The following is a 17,162-nucleotide window of genomic DNA, read 5'->3' as shown; positions in this document are numbered from 1 at the left end:
CTCAAAACAGAATGCACCTGTCATGGTTGTTTATATATTTCTTACCTGTTCTATGTTACATTTTGCATATATTATGTATTAATATTGTTTCTGTATTTTATTGTACCCTATTGTAACAATGCAATGTTTTGTGGTATCAGGACATACTTGAAAACGAGAGAAATCTCAATGTATCATTCCTGGTAAAATATTTTATAAATAAATAAATAATAGGAGTAAATTAGAAAGTTGCTTAAAGGGACACTAACCCAATTTTTTTTTTCTTTCATGATTCAGATAGAGCATGAAATTTTAAGCAACTTTCTAATTTACTCCTATTATCAATTTTTCTTCGTTCTCTTGCTAACTTTATTTTAAAAGCAGGAATGTAAATCTTAGCAGCCAGACCTTTTTAGGTTCAGCACCATGGATAGCGCTTGCTTATTGGAGGCTTACATTTACCCACCAATAAGCAAGCATAACCCTGGTTCTCAACCAAAAATGGGCCGGCTCCTACGCATCACATTCCTGCTTTTTAAATAAAGATAGCAAGAGAACAAAGAAAATTTGATAATAGGAGTAAATTAGAAAGCTGCTTAAAATTACAGGGTGTACAAATAAATATAATACCCGGTATCATCTGTATTCAATGCAATGATCAGTTTTGGTGTGAATCTACAGTTCCATATACACTTGTATCAAAAAAAATATCAAGGAAAGGAATGGATTTTTTTCCTGTTACATCTAGACAATAAGTTTTAACTTGTGTGTTTTTATTTGATTTCCATGTGATGAATAAACTTACTTTTATGGATGCAAGTTATCCCTCTCAGTCAATTGGGCTTTCAGACTGCTACATACAGTGCAAAAAATATGCATAGATTGCTTCAAATATTATATTTTTTGTTACAGGGATATAAACCCCAAACATTTTCTTTTGTGATTCAGAGCATACAATTTTAAAAAAATTATATTTATTAAATATGCTTGTTCCCATTGTATTCCTCGTTGAGGAGGTACCTAGGTAGGTTGTCTGGGAAATAGTGCCACCTTCTAGTGCACTTGCAAATGGAAAACAATCTTGCAAAGCTGCTGCTAAATAGTGCTCCATACACATACACATTCCTGAGCTTTACATCCCTGCTAAGATTCCAAGAGGAGGAAGAAAATTTGATAACAAAAGTAAATTTGAAATTTGTTTAAAAGTGCATGCTGTATCTGAATTATACAATAAAAATGCTGGGTTTCATATCCCTTTAAATCTTTTAAATACAGACGTTTAAAGATGAACTAATCTGCACTATTTATTTATTTTATCATTATTGTATACACACAATATGCTGAAGAACTAGAGTAGGGGCAATTAAAATGTTATGGGGTTTTTTTTGGGGGGGGGGGGGTTAAACTTCTTATGTTTTTTAAAACTTCAAACGTTGGCCGTTTTCTGTCTCATTCAGATTTGAAAGCTATCGATAGGTGTCTAAATATGGTCGTTTTTATTTTTATATTATTTTTATAATACAGACGACCAGAAACTCTGTACTGCTGGTGGTGCCAGCAGTCATTCACTGATTTGGGATCTTGTATTATTCCAGTGGCAAAAAAAAACTGTGACTACAATATATCTTTAAGTATGTAATCCTTTTGTTTCCTCTCCACAGGAAGCTATTCCTCAGCATTTAATCCAGTGATCTCCTCTCTGCAGGAGCCCGTGCATTATTAGCATGCAGATTGCAGCCAGCCCTGGCACTGACAAGCTGGGGAGCCTCTCACACATGCCTGCACTCATCTGCAGGTACCTCCTCCCTTCTCCCTCCGCCTTTTGTTTTACTATCGCAGGGAAACCGAGACAGCAATTTCCTGTTGACACCGGAATATTTAGAAAAGTGCAAGGAAGGAGGACAGAAAGAAAAGGAATATCAGACTGCAGTGTTTGTGTGGAAGTTAGATCTCCCCTCTTTGGCTTTGTCCCTGTGGGGTTACTGTCAGTCAGACAGGCCCTGCTGAATGAATGGACCCAGTGATCAAAGTTTGCTTGTGGATTGAGGAGAGGGAAGACTGGAAATAAACAGGCAAGGAGGCAGAAGCAGGGGGGACTGGGCTGTCTTTATAGAGGGTTCTTATCAGCGAGTCAGGTGCACGGGTTTCAAGGTCTTTCACAGGGAAAGGAGCCTATTGCAGTCGAATAGATGGGGAAGCCAGTCTAATGCAGGAGCTAAACACACACAAAGCCTCCAAGCACAGTCTGGCCTGCTCTGGCACTGACAATCCTCCAGCCACAGCTGCTGAGGAAAAGAAATGTGTTCTGTGAGCTTTAAATGATCCTCCCCGGTGATGGCTGAAGCCTGGTTGGATGAAGAGGAGGAGGAATTGAGGGAGCTCAGGGACAATGCTGGAAACAGGCGGCATAGGAGATCCAACCTGAGTCAAGCTGCAGGTAACTGGGGGACACCGTAGCGCTATACCCTCCCTCATATGCACAGGACAGGAGCTCTGGGGTATCTGGCAGTGGATAGAGAGCACATGACTATTAGAATGAAGGCAGCTATAGGAATAATGCAATTTGCTTTACTGTGATACGGGGTTACTAGTTTCTATGTTTCATTAGTAATACCTGTATGTATGTGGGTGTCTTAGATGTGGAGAGGATATGGGATTGTATCGAGAAGCAACCTATAGGCCCTTTATTGGGGAATTTGTTTCAGAGCAGTGAATGCTGTATACAAGTTAGGGTAGGTAGACTGAAGGCTCTGAGAAGTGCAGGTAATCACTCAGTACAAAACTCTTCTACAAATAGGCATCTCTGCAGCTTTTGTTTAACCCATTGTCTTCTAGAGAAGGCAGGTAATGCTTTTGTATCTTCTTTTCTATATATGAGCATAAATGTTATGTGGACACTGTAAAAACCTATGTAGATGTTTGAAAAATAGTAACTTTGTAATGAAAATTAAAGTAGAACAGATAAAAAATATTAAGTACTAGTTTGTTAAATTAAGGTGGTTAACATGGTATTATATTCAACAGTTACAATTTATTCTGTACAGTGTTCATTTATAAACATGCTGGGACATGAATCAGACTTGTAAATCTCAGTCTGCACTGCTTTAAGAAGTGATGAGCTAGCATAATTTTTCTTTTATCAGGAACTTGCAAAATAATTACTCTTTTTGTGAAACTTGTCTCTCATTTAAGAACCAGACTTTAAGAATGATGACATATATTGTAAAATTCAGTCATCATATTAACCATTCCACCCATATAATTATTCCAGTAGGTGGGTGAATTCCTTTTTGACTATATGTTTCAGACTAACACAATGTTTTAGAATTACTTTCATCAGATACCTTTAGGCAGGTGTTTTGTTTTTTGTATAAAATGTATATCCAGAATTTTTAATGAGAATAATGTAAAACCCTTTTTATATTCACACACCCCCCCCCCCCCCCCACTAGATTTTATGTTTTGAGTTGGTGTGGGCTACCATTTAGCGCTGTATTTTTTTAGGACAGGTTGAAGTGAGCTGCACTAACAGAGAAAATGTGTGCTATTGTATCTTACAAAGTGACAGACTGTATAGCAAAAGTCACTGCAAATTACTCAGGCTTAGTGTTTTTTCTCTCCTTGTTTTATACATAGAAAGCCTTGACGTTGGAACATAAATATATAAATGACATTTTAGCATCTCTAACATTTACTATAATGTATAACACACTTGTGATCACAACTGATAGACTTTGACAAAAGTTTTCCATTGTAATGACATAAGTGTTTAAATGACAAGTCTGTAGTTACCAGTGACGGCCTTATGATTTTTATTTCTTTAATTTCCTTTTTTTTTTTCCTCTCTTCAATTAAACATTAATTATATTCATCAAGTTGTGTTTTTCTTTTTTGTAATTGTCCAAAGTGATATATCCTTTGTACTTGTTCAGAAATAGTAAGGAATTGCTGCGCCTGCAAGATAGTGTCTTGCTTAAAAATGCTCTATTTCCTTAGAGTAATTTATTTGTTAAACAAATGCTCTTCTTTTAATATGTGTTTAGCACCTTCAAAATTGTTAAATACACAGTCAAATTTGCACTCCTGAGTCCTGGAACATGCTCATTCTGCTCCAGATGAGAACAGAGCCAAAGATGTGTGTATACACATGTATACCTGCTCCAGTTTGGCTAATCAGATGTAAACTCGTTTGGAGTTGCACAGGAGCACAACTTTAACTATGTTTTTAACCCCATTTGCAGGGGCTAAACGTTAAAAATGAAAATACTCTGATAAAACACAGCCTTTTATTTTTTTTACTAGATTGTCCTTTTTAATATTGATTGAACTAGTAACTTCCTTGTCTTGTGACACACTTGGTTGTATGGACCTTAAACATTGTGTGGGTGCACTGGTATACTATCCGTTATGTCTTGCCTCTTTCAAATTGCTAAAATTCTGATATTGCATATGGAAGTTCTTGTAATTTCACTTTCAAGGCTTTTATGATTTAACAAACAAATGCCTGGTTTCCAGAGGTTTTATTTTTTATATTTTGTTGACATGCCAATGTTCAAGGATGTGGAATGACAGATTTCACCTTAGTAAGAATGAAAACAGTCAGTATGAATTAGCACTCCTGAATTAGTAACCAAATTCTGCAATCTTCCTTGCTTTAGATGAGTGGGGGCCCAAACCTTCAGCCCCCCCCCCAGGACCCCAATGGATATCCAAAAATCACAAAGGATGGTAGCACCCCAAATGGGAAACCTTTATTGATAGGACGCTCTGGGTCGTGGGCCCTCCCGCCTCGGCGCGGACAGGGTGCACTGAGGGTGGTCTGCCCCGGTTGACAGCCACGCCGGGAGTAGAGGGGCCGTGCCCGCCCTCTCCCCTTTAGTTACCAAGAACTATAATGAACAACTTGTATAAGCCTCTTAGTTGATATACTATGTGAAGGACCTGGGTAGATGATATTAAAATATGTTTAATTTTAGCACATCAATGTGCACTTATGGATTTATATATTTTCCAGAGAGTGCCCTATATTCAATATTTTGAAAATTGGAAAATTTCAGATATATCCAAGCTATGTTTGCTACTCCTGAAAAACAAACTTGGCTTCATTATATAATAAAATAATCTGTAGTATATTATCAGTAAATATACATAAGAACTACTAGGTTTTACTTATCAGCTTTTAGGTGTGGCAATCAGATACCTGAGACAATTCTGCTGATAAACAAAGGACATAGGGCAGTATTAAAGGGACGTTTAAAGCTAATTAGACTTTACATATGGGTGATTACAGAAATGCCTTATATGTCCATCTGTCAAGTCCTCATAACTGGCAAAAACGCTGTTCATGCACTTTTCCTCCCAGTGATGAAGAAGGAATGGAAGGGACAACATTTAGAAAGCTTAAAGGGACACTGAACCCAATTTTTTTCTTTCATAGTTCAGATAGAACATGCAACTTTCTAATTTACTCCTAGTATCAATTTTTCTTTGTTCTCTTGCTATCTTTATTTGAAAAAGAAATTCCAGAACCCTGGACAGCACTTGTTTATTGGTGAATGAATTTATCCACCAATTAGCAAGAACAACCCAGGTTGTTCAGCAAAAATGGACCGGCATCTAAACTTACATTCTTGCGTTTCAAATAAAGATACCAAGAGAATGAAGAACATTTGATAATAGGAGTAAATTAGAAAGTTGCTTAAAATTGAATGCTCTATCTGAACCACAAAAGAAAAAAATTGGGCTCAGTGTCCCTTTAATTAAAAAACAAAACAGAATTCATAACTCTCCCAAAGCAGAGACATTTTTTAGTGCCCCCACACTGACTGGTTGTAATGGGCTGAAGTCTTAAGTTCACCACGATGTTAAAGACTTACTGGTCTTGATAATATTTACTAAGTTACAGACTTTGATATCTGGAGTGGACTTGCAATATAAAGTTGTCTTATTCAAAGGGGAGGGCATGGGATAAATAATGTGATTCTTTTTTTTTTCAATAGTTCCACATACGTTTGCATGATGTTAAGCCTGTTGTTGGTTTTTAAATTTCTCTTCTACCAGCTCTTCACCATTAGTTACTAGTTTATTATTCTTGCCCTAGCATTTTGAGTCAGGCACAGCAATATAATCTTATAATGTTACCTACTAGTCCCTTTAGGATACCCCTTAAGTATATAGCCACACATTTACTCATGTGGATACTAATAGGAGCCTCAGTTCCCCAATAGTCAAAACTTGGACTCAGTGCATATTTTAACAGCAGTAGGTATACCCAGACACGCTTTCTATACTGTATTTACCCTGAAAATTTATATAGTTATATGTGCGTTCAACTGTCTGTCGAGATCCTATGCCTAATACCGCGGGGCATAGGGCCCATGCCCCGTGGTAGACCTATTCTCTATTTGTTTTTTTTCATGTAATTATGATTTGGACTGTTGGGGAGTGTTCTGTTTGGCTTACAGGTATATTGTATGAGGATCCTACATATCTGTTTTGGCGTTTAAATTGACACTACACAATGTGCTGAAATACTATTCTGATCGCCATATTTACGGGAGGCTATTGGGTGATCTGATGTTTCTTCCACCCAAGTAATTAAGATGTCTGGTACATTTATTGGAAATAAGCTTTTCCCTCCATATGACGCATATCTTGCTTACTTTACCTGGCTTGCATATAAATGACGCCATCCCCCCCCCCCCTCCATCCACATATATATAGAGATACTTTAGTGCGGTATCTGAGCTCAGAGTGTTACACCATGAATCTCCCTCAGCATACCACTTTTGTAATTGTATTTATCCAATCCTAAATCTAATAACAAATTGTACATAGTTAAAACTTAGCTGAATTAAACCCAGCAGATACTATAGCTTGCACTGAAGAGTTATTATGTCCTATGCAGGGTCCTCTGCATTTGCGGTGACCACATCTCTATCTATAGCGCTAGTCTTAACAAGCAGTGGACTAACTAAGCTAATGGCAAAATCTATATTATGACGCACCAGCCAGCGTAATTAAGGTTGTCATTACTGTTTTCTCGCTTTATCCTGCCCTATTTGTATAGCCTGGCATTCACTATGTTTTAAAACCCCCAGTATTTTATGTTCAGCAGCTTATTGGACTATTAAATACCTGCCATTTTCCCATGATTATAGCTGCTGTTACATGGTTGAACTTAAATATATTTATCCATTGGTCCTTAATTAAGGCACGGTATTTAGCACACTAAGCAGCTATGATATATTATATATGCTCGCCTGCCCTTCTTTTCATTCGCAGAGTCCTTAAGTTACTTACTTCATTCATCTTACTCTTACTACCACCTCCCCCCCCACCACCATAAAGTACCTCCTTTTATAGGAGAACTACCTACGCGGCTTGTCTTTTCTATGCCGCATCTCTATCATAGTTCTCTCTCAATAGCACCATATGTCTTTACTTAACAACAACCCTTATTGGACCACACCCTAACTACTTTCTTTAAATTTTATTCTAATTTACCATAGGTCCAAGAGAGACTGTTTTTATCATTTTATATTACTATAAAGTTGAAAATGAGGTTTCCGTTTTGCCTGTTACATACAAATATAGAGATGTTGCTTTGGGTTTTCTCGTGAAAAATCTTTACCTATATGTGACTATGGTATAGCTTTGAACTCCTAAGTAATGTCATAGTTTAAAAGATTGTTTCTAAATACTTGTGTAACATGTTTATTTGATGTTGTTTTGTCAATAACCTCAATAAAAAATCTTTTAAAAAAAAAACAAAAAACAAAACAGAAACATTGTTCAAATTTCTACTTTGCTGAACTAAATCTTTTAATTATACTGAACAGACAATGTTTTCTTTTTGTCTCACAAAGTAGCATATTTAGTTGTGTTTTTTTTTTTTGCTGCCCTGAATTCACCTTGCCTTTAGAAGTGGACAGAACACTGCAGTGAAAATTAAAGCTGCTTATTTTGCTTTTAAGTTTTTTTGAATAATGTAATATTAATTTTGAAGAAATATTAACCTCTTAAGGCCGTTATGGCTTTCTATTCTGTCCTAACATCCTAGCCGCTTGACTGTCCTGAAGCCAACGGCGCTTCCTGGATGCGATCGTGGTCTCAGGGCGTGCCTAGCATCATAGGGACGCCCCCCTGACCCGATCCCACAACTGAAATCTCGCAATCGCATTCAAGATCGCAGGATTTCAATTTGTCTACATCGGAACGTTGTTCTGATGTAGAAAAATTGACCCTGTCATGAAAGGTTTAAAGGGACATGAAATCCAAAAAAAATTCTTTCATGATTGAGAAAGAGAGAGAGAATACAGCTTTAAACAAATTTCCAATGTATCTCTTATCTAATTTGTTTAATTCTCTATCGTTTGGTGAAGCAGAAATGCACTACTGGGAGCTTGCCAATAACAGGAGGCACATATGTATTGCCACCAATCAGCAGGTCCTGAGCCTACCTAGGTATCCTTTTCAACAAAGGATACTAAGAGAATAAAACAAATGGGCTAATAGAAGTAAACTGGAAAGTTGTTTAAAAAGCACACGCTTTATCTAAATCATAAAAGGAAAAAAAAATGGTTTTCACGTCCCTTTAAGAATTCGAGTAGCCTAAATTTGGGATGAAGTCAGGGCTGGTGGGCTATCATGTTCTGTCTTCCAAACCTAAGTCATATAAATCAAGTTGCACACCCATCCCTTCGTCACCCATTAATATGTCTTAATAGTTGCTAAGGTTAGTTACTTTTCCAAGTTCGTTCTCTTATAGATCCTAAGAAATGTATCCGATCATGATGTTCCTTATCTACTTTTATAGAATAGTATAGCAGCCGTGTTCCATCAGGATGTATACTAATAGAGAAAATGAGCATTGTTTGATTTCCAATTTACTAGAATAAGGTTCCTTCCTAATAGTATAATTGTGTTTATTAGTATATAGTTTCTATGCCAATCTGCTACGCTAAAGGAAAAACATAATTTTCATGTCTAGATGAAAGTCCCTATCTAAAGAGCATGTCATTTTTAGCAACTTTGTAATTTACTCCTATTATAAAATGTAGCCACCAATCAGCAAGTGCTACCCAGGGTGCTGGCTCCTAAGCTTTACATTCCTGCATTTTCAAATAAAGATACCAAGAGAACAAAGAAAATGTGCTAATAGGAGTAAACTAGAAAGTCGCTTAAAATTGCATGCTCTATCTGAATCATGAAAGAAAAAATTGTGTTTCATATCCCTTTAACCCCTTCACGCTGTTAGGACATTCCATGCCGTCTTGCAGCTTCCCCATTTGACAAAGGCAAGGATCAGCCATTCCGATGTGAACACTATTGTACTGCACAAAGGGGGTAATTTAGATTCCTGTATAGGATAAATGGGAAAAATATTTAAACTTTAGACCCAGATGTACAAAAATAAGTGTTACTCTTTTTAAAAAAGACACAATGTTAAAGTAAAACTTTCATATTGTGTTTTGAAAGATAGATGTGTGTGTTTTCTGTGCACAGACACTATATTTGTTTTTAAAATACAATACTTGACTTGTTTTTAACGTTTCCAGTATATATTCCTGGATGATGGATCCCTAGTACAAAAAAAGTAAGTGTTTCTGCAAATTGCTTGTGTTTTTTCCTCATACAGAAACGTCAGAATTATGACGTAAATACACTGATATACTTGTAGATCAGGTTAGGCTTTTTTTTTTAAGATGTTCACACCCAAGCTGCTAAATTGTATGAGCCACTCTGGCACTGCAAATAAAAAAAACGTGCCTTGATCTTAAAATGGGCAAATTGCAATGCATATTTATAAACTGTGATGTTTACTTTTTGTCTTGTGACACTCTAGAAATATTTGTGAAATTCAAGTGACTCCCTATAAAAAAGGTTTTAAAAGATTTTTGGGTCAAAGTACAATATCTCATAGCTAATACATCCATTACCACTCTATAGATAGCCACTTTATAAATATATAATTATAAAAAGGGCTATACATTTCTTTGGTCATAGTTGATTACCAATTTGCGGGAAATTGTCACTTTATTATCTTGTAGATTATGGTCTCTTAAAAATCAATAATGTATTAGGTGGGTGGAGCTTAAAGGGACAGTCTAGGCCAAAATAAACTTTCATGATTCAGATAGAGCATGTAATTTTAAACAATTTTCCAATTTACTTTTATCACCAATTTTGCTTTGTTCTCTTGGTATTCTTAGCTGAAAGCTTAACCTAGGAGGTTCATATGCTAATTTCTTAGACCTTGAAGGCCACCTCTTTTCAGAATGCATTTTAACAGTTTTTCACCACTAGAGGGTGTTAGTTCACGTGTTTCATATAGATAACACTGTGCTCGTGCACGTGAAGTTATCTGGGAGCAGGCACTGATTGGCTAAACTGCAAGTCTGTCAAAAGTACTGAAATAAAGGGGCAGTTTGCAGAGGCTTAGATACAAGATAATCAGAAGTTAAAAGTATATTAATATAACTGTGTTGGTTATGCAAAACTGGGGAATGGGTAATAAAGGGATTATCTATCTTTTAAAACAATAAAAATTCTGGTGTAGACTGTCCCTTTTAAGTACGGAGTGTATGAGGACATCTGTGGCAGTGACGTTCTCGTGAAAGTGTAACTCCTTTCTCAGCGTATCCAGAAGCCGCGGGTTGGCGGACAGTAGAATAGGGCTAGGCTGGCAAGCAGAGACTGTATGGAGGTCACACATGATCGGCTTGTTTACATTTTTAACCGTGTTAGTGCATAATAGTCTGTCTGTGTAATATCAATAAACAACGCTGTAAATCATATGGGTGCTCTGTTTTCTGTATTGACCAATAATGTATTCCTTAAAAAAAAAAAAAAAAAAGTTTCTATCTTTCAAATAAAGGAAATTGCCTCTTGCTACGTTCCACTTCCCTTTAAAAGTGCACTTATGTAAATTACTCGTGTTTGTCTTTAAAGGTATATTGTACTTTTAAATGGTTCCCCTTAATATGTTCCTAAATACCAATGCAAAGTATTAAAGGGTGTGGAAGTCAAATTTAAAATTTGCATGCTCTATTTGAACCGTAAAAATTGTTTCAATTTGTTAACAAATTGACTTCATTCGCTTGATATCTTTTGTTTAAAGACCTACCTAGGTAGGCTTAATGGCACCAATACACTACTGGGAACTAGCTGGTGATTGGTGGCTACACATATATGCCTCTATTGATTGACTCACCAGATGTATTTAGCTAGCTCCCAGCAGTGAATTACTAACCTGGAGATTATTTTATTTGTGTAATAGTGCAATACACTAAAATTGCAGAATGCACACCTGTAATATGTATAATAAGCATCTATTCAGCTTCCTGTAGGCTCAGCCTGTTTGAGTAGGCATCTTCCCAGACCTTGAGGAACATATTAAAGTACAGTGTGCCTTTAAAATCCATTTGTATGAGAATATTCCTTGAGGAGTTATTTCCAGTGTTTCTGTAGATATTAATTTGCATTATAGAATATGGAACTGTGATGCAGTCCTCCTTTTTATATAGTTATCAGGAATATTTATAGCCTGTGGAGCCATCATTCAGTTATTTATATAGTTGTAATAAGTTGTATAAGTGAGAGAAAATTGCCACTGAGTTTAGCTGCTGTACCACTCGGCTACTCTACCTGCCTGATTTGCAAGTCTTTAAATGATCACTAATGCGATTTACAGCTGAAGCGGTTTCTTGGTTGCTCTATGGCATTATGCATCCTACTCCTTGCTTTATTTAGTAGTTATATTACATTATTGTCTAGTGGGGTTATAACCCTCAGTGTATCCTTGGCTACCAGTTATGAAAAATATGAGCAAAATTTGTTGGGAGTGGGAAAGTCTTTGAGGCAGATAGTTTCCCTTTACCTAGGGCAGCACCAAATCTAAATAATCCACTGTATATGTGCTTGTTTTATCACAACTGTAAATATATAACTATTGCCGTATTTAGACAAAAATATAGTGTTTTTTTTTTTTTTTATTATTATTAACCTCTTCACTACCGGGACTTTGAAAGTTGTTGAAAATTATATGTTCTATCCGAATCATGAATTAAATTTTTAGGGTTTCCTGTCCCTTTAACCCCTTTGCTATGGGGGATTTCAGATAAAAACTTAGCAAAAATGTTAAGAATTCTCCGGTATTTTGGACATCACTCTATTTCAACAGAAATAGAGCCTTTGTTTTTTTTATTTACCAGTCAAAATTATATATATCTATAGACTACCCAAGGTATTGATCTAGGCCCATTTTGGTATATTTCATGCTACTATTTTACCGCTAAATATGATCATTTAAAAAAAAAAAAAATACTTTTTCAGAAACTTTGGGTTTTTCACTGAATTTATTTACATACCGCTTGTGCAATCATGGCACACATGATTGTAAAAGCTTCTATGGGATCCCCTTTGTTCAGAAATAGCAGGCATACATTGCTTTGATTGCTTTTTGTTAAATAGAATGCCATTAATTGCAGCTGCACCACACTTCTATTATTCCTGGCAGTGAATGGGGTTAATCAGGTAGCTTATAAAGTTAAGTTTAGCTGTAGTGTAGAGATTACCCTCCCACCTGACTTTTCCCACCCGCAATCCCTAACTGATCCCTCTCAAACAGCTCTCTTCCCTCACCCCCCCCCCCCCCCCCCCCACACACTGGTCACCAACATCTTGGGTACTGGAAGAAGTTTTGGCAATATGAAGATTTAAGTCAATTTTGTTTTTTTCTTTTATAAAATGTTTAATTTTTTTTTCTGTAGTGTAGGATCCCCCCCTTACACTCTAATCTCCCTGATCCCTCCCCCTCTCTAAAGTATCTGCCATTTTAGGTACTGGCAATTTTTATTTATTTATATCAGATTGGGAGGATTTCAGTCCGCCACCTAAAAGGTTAAGTTAAGGCTTGTCTGAAACGATGGGCGTAGAATGAAGCATCAGCTGCTTAATAAATCTACCCCATTGTGTAAGATTCATGTGAATCATGAAAGTTTATAGTGTCACATGGGTTCTAGTGATCATCTATCTGGTGAAAGGCACATTCTAGTCATAATTGAAAGACATATTAGTACATCTGGATTAGAATTGTTTTTGGAATGTACTTAAAGGGACACTGTACCCAAAAAAATGTCTTTCGTGATTCAGATTGAGCATGAAATTTTAAGCAACTTTCTAATTTACTCCTATTAACAAATTTTCTTCATTCTATTGGTATCTTTATTTGAAATTCAAGAATGTAAGTTTAGATGCCGGCCCATTTTTGGTGAACAACCTTGGTTGTCCTTGCTGATTGGTGGATAAATTCATCCACCAATAAAAAAGTGCTGTCTAGAGTACTGAACCCCAAAAAAACTTAGATGCCTTCTTTTTCAAATAAAGATAACAAGAGAATGAAGAAAAATTGATAATAGGAGTAAATTAGAAAGTTGCTTAAAATTGCATGCTCTTTCTGAATTACAAAAGAAAAAAATTGGGTTCAGTGTCCCTTTAATGAAGCAAAAAATGTGTCAACTAAATGCTGTCAGTGCTTAGTAATTGCTTTTATCGTTTTCACGGACTCCAATACGTGCATTTGTAGGTTACGCTTGTTTAGTGTAGTCGTGGTGCTGACATGTATTGTATCAGCACAGACTCAAAGCTCTTTGCTTCTTTTGGTTAAACATTGATGCTAACTGTTTATAGTGCTTTTATCCAGAAGGGACAATGTGATTTAAGGCTCGATTTATCAAGCAGGGGCGTACATATTCGCCCCAGCTCACCTCTGGCGGGCAGCAATCCTCTGCCGAAATGTAAGATTGCACGAGAGCGCTATTTTGCGCTTGCGTGCAATCCTGCCCGCACACATCCAATCACGCGCGGACAGGGGCTGTCGATCTCCCCGGTCGGACGAGACCAGGGAGATTGAAATTCGCCACCTAAGAGGTGGAGAAGAGTAAAGGAAGCAGCAGTCTCATGACAGCTGCTTAATATATACTGATTGCAGGTTCTCTTGTGAGAACCTGCAGTCATAGGGAGGCGAAGGGCTTAATAAATCGAGTCCTTAGAGTTTCACACATGTTGAGAAAAAAAGTTATGAGATGATCTGATTTTATTGCACTTCAGTGTATTGGTTTATGTGACATAAAAGTTATCAGAAAACCTGGCACGAAAGTTTGATCACATAATTTAAAATCCTTCCCTGCCAGCCAGGCTGCTCATCACTGCACAACAACTGCTTATCATATTATGTATTTACCAGCATACTGTTACTGGCATGGAAATGTGTTTTTCCTCTGCCATCTCAGTGTAATTTTTTATTAAGTTTTAAAATTGGTTATGTAAACATTCATATAGGATAACCACTGTAGTAACTGTAAGAATTCAGGTGTTAAGTCTCAAGGTCTGGTGAGGGTGGGTAGGCCTTCTCAGTGATTACAGTGGTTAATCATATTTCTCCAGTGAAAGAATAAGGCATTGACTTTTGCTGATGCATAATGTTTGTAGAAAGTTTCAATAATCAAGTGAATATTTTATATTTGTTCTAAGGAATTCAATTGGATCCAGACCAATGTGCAAAACGTGAGTTCATCAGCTGGGCATACGCTGAATCATATGAGCTTGACCTGAATTCTAGGTCAGTTTATGTGATTTCAATATAGCAGTAATCATACAGACCATGTGACCTTATAACATATCCCAGTGAGCTCTGTCCCTCTGAGACAGCCATATGTCCCTATTTGCAGAATTTTCCCTTAGTCCCACACATGGACCAACTAGACACACCCACTGATGACCCAGACACACCCACAATCTGCTCACTAACCAACCATGACTCTGCTCCTCCCAACACAACCAACACAATTACTACAGGCCCCCTTCAACCTTCTGAGTCCCTAATACCAAGCCAGGAATGATGGAAGGTGTTATTTCACTGTATGGTTCTATACTATGGCTTTTCCGCATACCTGATTGCAAAGTGTTATTAATGTTATTGGTTGATAGGCTTCTGGTTGGATGGGTACAACAGCATCTTTATTTAATCTGCTTTTGTGAAGGTATGAGGTTATGCCTGTAGTTTGCATTTTTATCATTTATAGGAATATAACGTTATCTCGTTATCTGTTTCTCATTTTTGGGGGCAGATGATCAAAAACTTACCAGCATGGAGAAATCACGCAAAATCATGTAATGTATTTATTATTATTATTGCCCTTAAAGGGCAAGCTTTGGTTTGATGGAAAACTGCTTTAAAGCTTTTAGTTTTTTAATTTCACATTAGTATGTCCCTTTTAAATTTGCTGTAGTTGCTTAGAGGACTGCACAAACTTAGTTACAGCTAGACATTATTGGCCACAGTCAAAGGAAAAAAGCTTTGCAGATTCATCAGCATCCTCAAGATAATTTTTTTCCTTGACTGCTTCTGGTTTGCACATTTGTGAGTTTGAAAGACTTTTATAAAGCCTGTATTTCGCATGTAGAATTTTCACTATTCAATGGTTAATTGTTAATATTGAGCTTGTAAAAACTTTTAAACTGGCCATCTGCCTTCCGCCTTATATGACGTGATCCGTTCCAGGTCTTCCAGGCTACACCACCTTGCAGTTTAGTAAATGGGACTGCAGTTTACATTATTCTCTGCTGCTAAATGCTGCTTTTGAGCAAGTATGAACATATATTTTCAAACTTTTGTATCTCCGTATCACTGCGTACTTATGTCATCAAACAGAAAAAGTAGAAAATCTATCTGTAAGCCAATTTCATAAATATTAGTGCTGCAGATTTCACCATAGGTTTGTTTAATCAATTTCAACGTTAATGGATAGAGATAAGAGGTGGCCTGCAGAGGTTTAGAGATTATAAAATATATTAATATAATTGTGTTGGTTGTGCAAAGCTAGGGATGGGTAGTAAAGGTGTTCTCTTTCTTTTTAAGCAATAAAATAAAAAATCAAGTAGACTGTCCCTTTAAATACATAGTTCCAGTTAGCTCCAGAGCAGCAATGCACTACTGGGAGTTAGCTGAAAAATGCTGGTGAACCAATGACAAGAAAAATGCGTGTAGCCACCAATCACCAGCTAGCTCCTAGAAGTGAAATATATGTGCATATTCTTTTTCAACAAAGGATACCAGGCGAACCATGAGGAAATTTGAAAATATAAGTGAATTTAAAAGTATCTTAATTGACGTGCTCTGAGTCGTACATTTAATTTCGCCTTATCACTCTGAGTTATGCTTTTTACTAGGGATGGGCGAATGTGTTTATATTCAAATTTGAATGTTATTGTATAAATTTGATTTACATAATCGAATGTTGATAAGAACGAATATTCTTAAAAATTCTATAATCGAATGTTATTTACAGTTTTCGATTGTCGCATTCGAATACTACATTTAAAAAACACATTTGTAGACTAGAAATACTATTTTGAATTCGCATAAAACACATTTGTAGACTAGAAATACTATTTTGAAATCAAATTTGAATATTACATTTCGAAATTGAATGCGCTATAAAATACATAGCTAAACATTCTATTATTCTAACGAATATTTTCGATTGTTATTAAAAAAAAATGTAATACTACAATTCGAAGATAGAATGTTATATAAACATCGGAAATTTGAACAAATGTATCAAAATTTGTTTTAAGTTTAGAATTTTTAGAAACATTTGCCTATCCCTATTCTTCACTGATGGGTATATGGGGAGGCCTGTTACAGTGATTAATAATAATGTTTTATAGTGCTTTTCATCTGGTTAAGCGCTTTACACAAGGTACATTTTACATAAGAGGGTTCGAAGTTAGACTTCCTCATAGGTTTATGTTGGTCTTGAGCCTTTGTTTGAAGGTGTCCAGAGAAGAGACTTCTTTCACAGTACTGGGGAGAGTGTTCCATTGTATTTGGTGAATTCTAGGCACATTTAGCTTCCAGGCAAGTGCTGATCGACGAGTGATTTGGGACATAGGGCCCCAGTAATCTTTTATATAGGTGGATCTCTGATTGTGTAGAGCTTTGTAAGATAGCAGCTCTGTCCTGAATAGTATGCACCATTTTATTGGTAACCAGGGCAGGGAGTGGAGAATGGATTAGCCGTAGAAAAGTTAACAAACTGGTGACCAGACCACACAACTTATTAAATGTGTCCTCTTCCGTCAATTAAGGGATAATAAACGCATGAAAGTTTTTTGTT

General features: G+C 36.5%; 1 protein-coding gene across 1 annotated transcript in view; it reads left to right on the top strand.

Moving 5' to 3' along the window:
* Positions 1-1,823: 1,823 nt before the first annotated feature.
* LOC128650066 (SH3 domain-containing protein 19) overlaps positions 1,824-17,162 on the top strand; it is a 169,502-nt gene continuing 154,163 nt past the window's right edge. The window contains exon 1 of the mRNA XM_053703736.1: positions 1,824-2,416. Coding sequence (XP_053559711.1) covers positions 2,314-2,416 — 103 coding nt within the window. The 5' untranslated portion in view covers positions 1,824-2,313. The remainder of the gene's footprint in view (positions 2,417-17,162) is intronic.

The sequence above is a fragment of the Bombina bombina genome, chromosome 2 (genome assembly GCF_027579735.1).
Source record: "Bombina bombina isolate aBomBom1 chromosome 2, aBomBom1.pri, whole genome shotgun sequence".
NCBI classification, from domain to species: domain Eukaryota; kingdom Metazoa; phylum Chordata; class Amphibia; order Anura; family Bombinatoridae; genus Bombina; species Bombina bombina.
This window is presented reverse-complemented; position numbering and strand designations above follow the sequence as displayed.